Source organism: Dendropsophus ebraccatus, chromosome 8, assembly GCF_027789765.1.
Source record: "Dendropsophus ebraccatus isolate aDenEbr1 chromosome 8, aDenEbr1.pat, whole genome shotgun sequence".
Taxonomy (NCBI): Eukaryota; Metazoa; Chordata; class Amphibia; order Anura; family Hylidae; genus Dendropsophus; species Dendropsophus ebraccatus.
This window is the reverse complement of record NC_091461.1, coordinates 113,654,183-113,665,695: the sequence shown is the minus strand read 5'-3', so window position 1 is coordinate 113,665,695 and position 11,513 is coordinate 113,654,183. Positions and strand designations below refer to the sequence as shown.

General features: G+C 43.5%; 1 protein-coding gene across 1 annotated transcript; it reads left to right on the top strand.

Annotated features, from left to right (window-relative positions):
• Window positions 1-1,698: 1,698 nt before the first annotated feature.
• LOC138798843 (tRNA-uridine aminocarboxypropyltransferase 1-like) lies at window positions 1,699-10,669 on the top strand. The gene is made up of 5 exons (XM_069979449.1): window positions 1,699-1,854; window positions 4,444-4,663; window positions 6,928-7,071; window positions 7,499-7,748; window positions 10,270-10,669. The coding sequence occupies exons 2-5, from the start codon at window positions 4,466-4,468 to the stop codon at window positions 10,497-10,499; spliced, it is 822 nt and encodes a 273-aa protein (XP_069835550.1). The 5' UTR covers window positions 1,699-1,854; window positions 4,444-4,465; the 3' UTR covers window positions 10,500-10,669.
• The last annotated feature ends 844 nt before the right edge of the window (window positions 10,670-11,513 follow it).

Genomic DNA, 11,513 nt, shown 5'->3' with positions numbered 1-11,513 from the left:
TCTGTGTAACCTGCATATGGTTGTGTTCAGACTGACCTATAGAATAATAATATCACATTGCTTTTACCATATAGTGCATTACGTAGACACAGGAACCCCCCAAACGTTACCATATTGCATTCTTTTTTTACGATTTCACCAATTTATATCTTCATAAATAATATATTTGGGATTCCGTCATACATGTTATGGTAAAATGAAAGACGCCATTACACAGTACAACTATTCCTGTAAAAAACAAGCCATTACATGGCCTGTAGATAGAAAACTGAAGTGCTAGAGCTCTTAGAAGGGGAGGAGGGAAAAACGAAAACACTAAGATCAAAATTTGCGCGGTCCACTGGGTCATTTTGGGCCTGGTCCTCAAAGGGTTAAACAACGGCCGTAGAAAATCATTATGTTAACATAGCCTAAAGCAGTCTCTAAACTGAAGATCAGCTGATAGCCGAAGACCTGGCCCAACTGTTACTTTTACAAGGGACGATTATTGGTCGCAGGAGTGTTTCTAGCGGCGCTCCTGGCCAATATAAGGGCTCGTTCACACAGAGCAAAAGCAGCTTAATTTCTGCGCTGAAATTTCAGCCGTTAAAATAGGTGCAGAGCTAATTTTCATTGTGTTGAATGGAAATTCTGCTCTGCAGTTCACACGGTGGAATTTCCGCACTGAACTAATCCGCTTTCCGCCAGAAGAATGAACATGTTCATTCTTCCGCTAGCAGAAGCCTATACAAATCAATGGGGCTCTGATTTTCTGTTTCAGCGCGGAATACAAGCGGAATACAAGCGGAAATTACGCGCTGAATCAGCGCGGAAATGGGGAAAAAAAGGGGGGAGGAGGATTATTCTGGTATAGTCTAGTTTACTCGCCAAATACTCGCTGAATTCATGCGGATTCAGCGCGGATTCCTCGAGTATTCCGCGCTGAATTTGTCAAGAGCTGATTACGAGCTGAACACTTTCCTAGCGGAATACGCAGGGATTCTGCTTACATTCTGCTCTGAATTCAGCGTCAGTTGATTTCAGGCGGAAATATTTCCTCGCGTAATCCGCCCCTTTTGCTCTGTGTGAACGTAGCCTAAATCAGCCCGTGTAAAAGGACCAGGAATTGGCCAGGGGACCAGAGCTACTAGATCAGTGTCAGAGCTGGTGTAGGGGAGGTAAGTGGACACCACTGTTTTAATCCACCCTCTCCCTGCCCATTATTTAAAAATAAGTCTCCCACCCGGAGTACCCCTTTAAAAATCAACAGAGCCCAGAATAAGTGAACAGCAAAGCACATCAAAGCGAGCACGCCGCCAGGAGTGAACTGCACAGCCCAGCATGCCCCCAGCAGTGAACTGCACAGCCCAGCATGCCCCCAGCAGTGAACTACACAGCCCAGCACGCCCCCAGCAGTGAACTACACAGCCCAGCACGCCCCCAGCAGTGAACTACACAGCCCAGCACGCCCCCAGCAGTGAACAGCAAAGTACAAGTGTAATAAAGATGTCTTCCTGAGAGTAACCTTGGCACCAGGTGAGCAGCACAACATGTCCTCACCCCCACAAGGGAACAGTAAAGTACAAGTATAACAGAGACTTCCTCCCCCTTAGAACATCCCCATTGTCTGTACTGCAGGAGCCTGTACACCAGAGACCTCTGTCTGCTCCAGGAGTCACGTGCACAGCAGCACCATGTGATCATGTCGTCACAGCACCATGTGATCAAACCTCCTGTGCTCGGGCCCCTCCCACCCGTCTGTGGGGCCTCTTCCTGTGTGTGACACGCTTATGCTCCCCGCTGTCGGTGTTATCAGCAGCTCTCAGTAACGCAGGGGTGACATGACACCTGGGCACAGGCCGCTTAGGAATCCAGGTAACTGCAGCAGATACACAGCACTCTAACGCTATAAGGCTACAGTGTCTATTAGAGCTGGCTTGTTGTCTGTAGCAACCTATCACAGTGCAGCTTTCATTTTGTTTTCTGTACTTGAAGACTAAAAGCTGTGCTGTGATTGGTTAGTATGGACAATACAGAGAACAGTGAGGGAGATGTATCCTGCAGGCTGAGCTCCCATTCACTGCTCTATACAATCTGTGTGGAATTACTGAGAGATTATGGACCCATTCATTTGAATGGCTTCTTTCGCACACCCTTATGTGTTATGGGTCCATGTCACTAAAGTACTGCTCAGCCTAGTACAGATCCCCATTCACCAATGGATGGGTCTGTGCATTGCAGATGACTATGGACTATGCACATGCTTAGTGTTGTGCGTAGCTTTCACACATCTGTGCATTCTACCTGCAATTACAGACAAATTGCGGACCCGTCTATTTCTATGGCCCCATACATTCATCCGTAGTTAGAGATGAGCGAACCTGGAGCAGCTGGAGTCCATCCGAACCCGAACGTTCGGCATTTGATTAGCGGTGGCTGCTGAAGTTGGATAAAGCCCTAAGGCTATGTGGAAATCATGGATATAGTCATTGGCTGTATCCATGTTTTCCAGACAAGCTTAGAGCTTTATCCAAGTTCAGCAGCCCCAGCTAATCAAATGCTGAACGTTCGGGTTTGGATCGACCCGAACCCGGTTCGCTCATCTCTACCCTTCAGTCTAGTGGGTGCTACTCCTAATTTCTACTACTACTTTCTGATTTAGAGATCCTGTCGGTAAGCACCGCTCACGGGTAATATCCCAGTCACTTTATCAGCCCAGTGGGGTCAGTGACTGTATTCCGCCGCGAGCCCTGCATACAGATATACATATCATGAACAGTGGGATGTACCTGGGTAATTGGAGCAATGGCATGAAGGACAAGCCACTGCGGTTTCCAGTAAGCAGTAGATACAGGCTATCTATTCTTCTTAAAGTGACTCTGTACCCACAATCTGACCCCCCAAACCGCTTGTACCTTCGGATAGCTGCTTTTAATCCAAGATCTGTCCTGGGGTCCGTTCGGCAGGGGATGCAGTTATTGTCATAAAAACAACTTTTAATCCTGCAGCGCTGTCTAACGGCCAGGGCTTACATTTGTATATGCATTAGGCTGGCACACCCTCTCTGCCCTTCCTCCCCACCCTCCTCATCATTATGGTGGTTTTACACGGAGCGATAATTCGCCCGATCGCACGATTAACGATTTTGAATGAACAATGTTTTTTTTATATGAAGGATCAGCGTTTAGATGGAACGATACATCGTACGGAAAAATCGTTATGCCATCGTTTTGCGATTGCTTAAGCCTATCTCACACATAGGTGAAATCGTTGAAAGAATGTTCACACAGAACGATCTGCAAATTTTTTGCGAACGATCAACGACGATTTGAGAACATGTTGAAAGATTAAAATGAACGATTTCTCGCTCGTCGCTTGATCGTTCGCTGCGTTTACACGTCCGTTAGACACAGCGCTGTAGGATTAAAAGTTGTTTTTAGGACAATAACTGCATCCCCTGCCGAACAAACCCCAGGACAGATCTTGGATTAAAAGCAGCTATCTGAAGGTACAAGTGGTTTGGGGGGTCAGATTGGGGTTACAGAATCGCTTTAAATAAATTGCAGAGATCCAAGGAGTGTAAAGAAAAGTGCAGTGTACTATTGTGTGGCCACACACCGGCTGGCCGTACGCACCGCTGAGAACGTCCGCCAGTCCAAGTGACGTCACTTTGATAAGCATGGTGGCCCGTGGATAGCCAGAAAACTCCCAACTCATTTTGGAAATTTTACTTTGTCAGGGAGATCACAATCCAGATCTGTGATGGAACTGGGATCAATGCCACAAAAAATACTGGCAGGTCCTTGTATGTTGTTTCAGCACAGATCACTCATTTCAATGGGTGCATAGAAATTGCTGTATCCACGTTTTCCTGGCACCCCTAGGGCTGCTTCCAACTTCTTCAGCCGTGGGGAATCAGGTGCTGGTTGAATAATCTTGCGAACCCGAACATTTTGACAGGTCCTCTCAACACTATTTGTTAGGGCTAATTCACAAGTCCGTTGTTCTGTCCGCAATTGCGGACAGAACATGAAACCAATGTTATCCTATGGCACCGTTAACACGTCCGTACGTGTATACGGGGCCTCAATCTGTGCCGCAAAAAAAAGGACATGTTGTAATGCGGACTGTTTTTTTGCGGCACGGATCTCTGGGGTAATGATGTGTGAACGTAGTGCTCCGTGAAGCACGGAGCACTACGGATACACACCCATAGTGCGGTCCGCACTACGGGTGTGTGAATGTGGCCTTAGGATATAAAAGCTCAGCGTGATTGGTTGTAGGAAAAGACAGTTTTGCTTTCAGGCACAATGATACACCTCGACACATGTATATACTCATATACTAATCATTTCTTTTTTTACCGTAAGAAATATGTGAATAAGGATTTTAGTGACTATTAGAGGGGGAAAGTGTTTGCTTATAAGTTGTGCATTGTTAACGCTAGCCTGTTCTTCTTTCCAGACCAAAAGTGCTTTGCAGTAAAATGTTGAGTAACCAGCAAGATACATCAGGAAAGGATCTCTTGGAGAAGTTGAAGGTCTCATCTCAAGTTGTACTTGAAACTGCTCAGAAGAAAGGGAGATCAAAATGCCCAAAATGTAACAGCTCCCGAATGTTTTACTGCTATACTTGCTATGTGCCAGTAGAGAGTGTGCCAATAGGCGATATCCCAACTGTGAAGGTAAGCAGCATAGCCGCATTTAGGTGGCTGCTCACTGCGAGGTGCATGTAAAATTCTGTGAGGATCATTGAAGAGAGAAGCATGTTGTGTTTTAGGGATAACATGGCCGGAACATTTATAAGGGTGTGTAACCTACAACTCCTCAGTGAAAAAAAAATATAGTATACCAATTAGAGATGAGCGAACCGGGTTTGAGTCAATCCGAACCCGAACGTTCGGCATTTGATTAGCGGGGGCTGCTGAACTTGGATAAAGCTCTAAGGTTGTCTGGAAAACATGGATACAGCCAATGACTATATCCATGTTTTCCACATAGCCTTAGGGCTTTATCCAAGTTCAGCAGCCACCGCTAATCAAATGCCGAAAGTTTGGGTTCGGATCGACTCGAGCATGCTCGAGGTTCGCTCATCTCTAACACCAATATTACTCTAAATTCATAAATAAATACTGGGCTGCAATACAATATACATGTCCTTTCCATTGAAAGGGACTAGAATAGCTTTGTTACCTACTAGGGGTTAGCTTACATGTGTTTGCTACCTTGATTGATTATTGTATTTGCACTTTATTAGTCATTGGTGAACAATATGGGGGACTTTTACAAATGCTGCGCCCCTGTGTGTATACCTGTTGTATCCTCTGCCCGCCTCATGGTTGGGGAGGAGGTGTGGCATTTACCATGTTTACGCCTGCTCGCCTGGTGGGGCCTAATTATGAGTACGCCGGTCTTCATAAATGTCCCCCTTTATGCTCATACTGTGACGCTATGCACCCATAACTAATTTACAGGTGTAAGCCAATTTTTTTTTTAATCTTAGCACACTGGGGTTCAGGCAGACTCCAGCATGCTCAGGATTCACTCATCTCTAATAGGGGAGCTTCTTTAGCTGAAACTTTTATATGGGCACTATTGAAGCAGTACATTTTCCTACTGCTATGCCATTTGAATCTTTTTTTTTTTTTTTTTTTTTTTTTTTTTTAATTCACACTGCCATGTGACTAGCAGAATTGCATGGATAATACTCTGTTGAGGTTATTAATAAACTAATGCTAGTATTTGGCCCACATTGCTTCATGGTCAAAATAATGAAGAATAGTATAATAGTGTCCAGGAGAGAGAGAGAGGTCGGCACCACTGCTATAGCAGCATAATAAATGATCAATCAGCAAAAAGGTCGTGTCTGAACAGACTCCTAGGGTGGTGCACACACTGAGGTAAGACAGTCTATAATAGTAAAAAGAAAGAGACGTATGGCACTCACCCAAAAGTAGTGGGGTCCTCTATTTATTCATGGACACGAAGGGGGACATTTATTAAGTCCGCCGTTTTTTACGCCGGACTTGAAAATGTCCCCGCATCTCCAGCGCTACGGGGATTTATGTAGAGGCGGACTGCCTCTACATAAATCCCGCGCGCGTTGGTGCGCACAGCCGAAAACCTACGCCAGCTGAGGACTGGAGTAGGTTTTTGGTGTATCTTTTGGCGGAATGAATGGTGAATCGCGTGGACTCTGAGTCCGCGCCCTCCGTAAACCCCCCCCCCGGCGTACTCGGCGAAAAGTGCAGATTGGCAAATATTTTATTCGCAAATCGACCATTTGCGAATAAAATTATGCGCAAATCGGCACTTTCCGCCGAAAATCATCCGAAGTGTCCATGAATAGAAGACCCCACTACTTTTGGGTAAGTGCCATTTGTCTCTTTCTTTTTACTAGTATAATAGTGTTACCACTGTGTAAGTACTACTTGGCTTTAGTATAGAAACTGCATTTTGGAACAATTCAAGGGTATGATTTACATCCCTAGCTTTGGCGGCTCTGGACTAGGAATACAAGATTGTGTTGAAGGTATAACTAGATTTTGTCTTTGATTTTGTGTGGACAGAACAGTAAACTGCATGATTTCTGCTATCCAAAAATATGGTTTTGGTGCGGACTTGTAAAGCTCCATGGCTGAGTCTCCCAAATTAAAGCTTTGTGTATTAGGGTATGCACACACTACGGAATCTGCAAAAATAACTTCCAGGGGATTCCGTGCACGCTCAGGCAGATTCCACCATGCGCCCTTAGAATTGACAATTTGGGCGGATGGCGTAATCTGCCTGAGCATATAATGGAGCCTATGGCACAACGACAGAATCCACTGCAAGTTATCCGTGCGGATTATAGTGTGCACATACCCTTATAGTTCACAAAGTGCAGTTAGCTGGCTATCCCTTTACTATAATGTTCATATACCCTAACATTAATTTATTTACATTTCAGCTCCCTGTGAAAATCGATATTATTAAACATCCCAATGAAACAGATGGCAAAAGTACCACTGCTCATGCAAAACTGCTGGCACATGAAGATGTGACCATGTACACATACCCATCTATTCCAGACTATGACAGACACATTGATGAAGTAAGTTAATGTCAGGATTGTGCAGTATAAGGCTGTGTTCACACTATGTATATTTCAGTCAGTATTGTGGTCCTCATATTGCAACCAAAACCAGGAGTGGATTAAAAACACAGAAAGTATCTGCTCACACAATGATGAAATTGAGTGGATGGCCGCCATTTAATGGCAAATATTTGCTGGTATTTTAAAACAACGGCTGTTATATTGAAATAATGGCCGTTATTTACTGTTATATGGCGGCCATCCACTCAATTTCAACATTGTGTGAACAGATCCTTTCTGTGTTTTTAATCCACTCCTGGTTTTGGTTGCAATATGAGGACCACAATACTGACTGAAATATACGTAGTGTGAACCCAGCCTAAAGGTGTTAGTTTGACAGATCATGCGGAATGAGTTAGGTCTTTTTATCTTGTCCTCTCTTTAGGTTGTACTGGTATTTCCTGGTCCAAGCGCAGTCTCACTGAAGGATGGGCTTCAGTATCTGACTCGGTATAATGAGAACAAGGTGTTTCCTAAACCAGATGTTAAACGTCCAAGATTAGATACAGACACGGGTGACAAAGATAAAGATAGGAAGGCTGCTGAAGAAAATGTTAGTTATTTGAAGAAAGTTGTATTTATTGATAGCACATGGAATCAGACAAACAAAATCATATCAGATGAACGTCTTCAAGGTAATAAACTTCAGTGGATGAAAGAGTAATGTGTGTGTGTGTGTGTGTGTATATATATATATATATATATATATACATGTACACACACTGTATAGGGATTAAAATTCATCCTTTTTTTTTTTACATACATAAAAACATACAAAAAACCCCAACATGGTTGACCATGTTTTTCTGTACATTAAAATTAAAATGAAGTGTGACCCTAGCCTGAATATACTGAAACAGGGGAACTGTGAACCCCGGCAGTGTGAACCAAGCCAAAGTGTTCAGTCTAGAGAAACGTATGAGGAAAATACACTATAAAATTTCTAATAGTAATTTAATCAACCGCTTAAACTGCTTGCCCACCATCTCACCCATTTTGGTCAGCCTTGACCTGTATGGAATGATTTGTCCCCACCATTTTACACAATGCTGCATGATCACTGTCACTAATAGCGTCAGATCTACTGCAGGATGCTATTGTGTGAAGAGGTTACATGCCATACACCGTCACCTAGCATTCTAATTCTTGTACATAACTGTTACCAGTTTACAAGCAGATTTTGGCTGGTGTTCACTAGCGTATAGTCAAAACATATCTGCCGTTTCAAAAGGTTTAAAAACCAGCATTAATTTCTCAGATTGAACCTTTAGAGTTGTGACAAGGAGGTTTTAATGCTTTCATTGCTGTTATTGAGCTTCTGAGAGTCCCTTCATTAGTGCACATCTATCTTATTCTGTTCCTTTCAGGGGGCGGGACCAGAGCTAGGCATTTTACAGTTGTGCAGTTCCTTCCTCTCTCACTTGTCTGGCCAATCACAGCACTTAGTTTGCTCTGCTGTACCATGACATAGCGCTGTTGAAAGCGCGCTAGACTGAACAGGTTGCACTGTGCTGGGGAATGATCGGAAAAATCTGAGGGGACATGATATTGCGGGAGGTTAGCGGGGTCCCTTAGAGGTAATGTTGTGCTGCGGGGGCACTGGCAAAAGTAAGTATAGATTCTTTATTATGTTCCTTCCACCCCCTGTCGGCCCAGGATTTTTCGGTTTCCCCAAAGTTCTGCTGTAAATACCATTGTAGTATTTGTGAATACTGTTTAGTTTTGTAATTGCTTTCTGATCAACCTTTTATGAGGTTGTGGTGCCAAGGGTTGCTTTTCTCAGCTTTCCTGGTTGTTGGCACACTTGCTGGGTTGTTTCCATAACTTCCATAGAAGTGAATGAAGAAAGCCTGAAAAGAGTGTGGCCCCTTTTTCCTTTACTCTCCACCTAGTTGCATTGGTGAGTGGATATTTGACCAGGCAGATTAGCAACCACCGCTATCAGACATTTGTACTACAGATGTCTGAGTTCAAAATACCTTTTTAATCTCATTGAGCTAATAAAATGTATATGCACTGTGGTACCAAAGAGCTTTTAGCATATTTAAAGCGAATGTACCACTAGGTACATCGCTATGGGCATTTTACATCAAGACCGCATTCACGGTTCTGCATGGAACACAGACGTGGAAGGCCTATAACAGAGTCCCCCCACCCGGGCAGCATCTGTGATAAGGTGGTGGGAGCGGGGGAACTGTATGAATATGCTCTGTGTGGCTTCCTCATTACAGGCGAGGGGGGGGGGGCGAGGCATTCCACCTCCATGTTCTGCGTGGAACACGGAACGTGTAAATGTGGCCTAACAAACCGTCGCAGGGATGCCGGTGGCGCAGTCCTTTTTTAGACCTGCCGCCTGGTCCCGGCCGGCCATGAAGCACTGGGGGGGGGACCCCCAGTGTGACTATCTCCCACCCCCCTGTAAAATGGCTGCATTGATTCTAATTGAGTCACCTCACAGAGGTCAGGGGGTTCCATCACACCGGGGGTCGGCGTCCCACCCCAGTTCTCAGACATAGACCGGAACTGTGCGGCGGTTAAAAAAAGTACTGCGCCACTGGCATCCTCATGCCAAAGCCGATTTGTTAATATAAAAAAAAAACCATAGCGATGTACCTAGCGGTTTTTGCAGTCTGTTTAATATATCAGTTTTTAAATGGTTACTTTTAATGTACATAAAAACCTGGTCAACCATGTGGTCAAAAAAAATCATTTTGATCTTTATATATATATATATATATATATATATATATATATATATATATATATATATATATATATAATGTCCACAATAGAGCGCACTCCCAGTTCCAGTGCTGGAGTGCCAAGCAACGGAGATTGGATAAAAATCTCCACTAAATAAATCCAAGAATTTTGCGGCACATCCGTATAGTGAAAAAAAGTTGTGGTATTTATTGGTACATCAAAAAGCAAGTGCCACGTTTCAGTCTCATCTCGAGACCTGCCATATATTATAATATATTGGCAGTCAATGGAAAAACGGATCGCACACAATTGCATCCGTCTTCTCATCTGTTTTTTTTTTCATAAAACCTACATCAAATGTGTCAGTCTTTTTTTGCTGTTGTTTATATAGTGGTGGTCAAGTCAAATATTAGGCTTTCATTTTCTCATTTTTTCTTTTCTTGGCCATACTAGGATTGGTGAGTGTGGAATTGACAGAACGAAAAACCTGCTTTTGGCGACATCAGAAAGGATCCCCTGACACTTACCTTTCAACAATAGAAGCTATTTACTACTTTATGCTGGACTTCCACACACAAATCTTAGAAAAGGACTACAGTGGTGAATACGACAATCTCCTCTTTTTCTTCTCTTTTATGTCCAAACTCATCAGAGATGCCAAGCAGGCTGCTGGAAAGTTGTAGCAAACAGTTTATAGGCAAGTCACTTAAGACTTGAGGGGTCATATTGTGACCAAGTTATATATAGAAGTATTGTTTTCATAATTTAAAAGGGGTGTGGAGAATTGGAGTCATTACCAAGATAAATCCTAGGACTTTTGTATGAACAATAAAACCATAATTTTTATTCTTTATCTTTTTGTTTTGTGTGTGTGTTTTTTTTTACTTTAATTGCTCAAATATGTTAGTTACTTGACACTTTCATGGAACATTCAGTTCAGCAGTATCTGGATGACATATTGATGCATCATATCTTTGTGTATACTGCAATAGAGTTGGGGCTTAATGTTATCCGGTATAAAATGGCTAACACTAACTCCCCCAATATTACCCCAGTACTCAATGCCACCAGGGATACTGGGAAGAGCCGGGTGCCAGTGGTCCCAGAGCGTCAAAACTGGTGCTTCTGGACTGGGCGGCAGCAGGCTGGTAATATTTAGGCTGGGGAGGGCCTAAACCAATGGCTCTTCCCACCCTGGTGTTACTTGGTTTTTAACCTGGCTGGTTATGAAAATAGGGGGAACCCTATGCGTTTTTTTTAAAATAAATAAATAAAAAACGCATGGGGTTCCCCCTATTTTCATAACCAGCCAGGTTAAAAATCAAACAAAAGCAGCCTGGTAACACCATTGGTTTAGGCCCTCCCCAGCCTAAATATTACCAGCCTGCTGTCCCCCAGTCCAGGAGCGCTAATTTTGACGCTCCGGGACCACTGGCAGCTTCCACTACTAAGTCTGTAAAGTAATGAAAGAAAACACAACACACCTAGAATTTTTTTTTATTCAAATAAAAACACCCCTCATTGACCATTTTTTGAACAGTAAAGTCCGCTGGTCATCGATGTAGTCCAAACGAATCCGACGTAATCCTCTGCATGCCGGTATCTGAAAAACAAAAAGAAAAGACACAAGCAAAAACAAATAGCAAGTAAGGGGTTAAAGGGGTAATCTAACGCTACAAAAACATGGCCACTTTTCC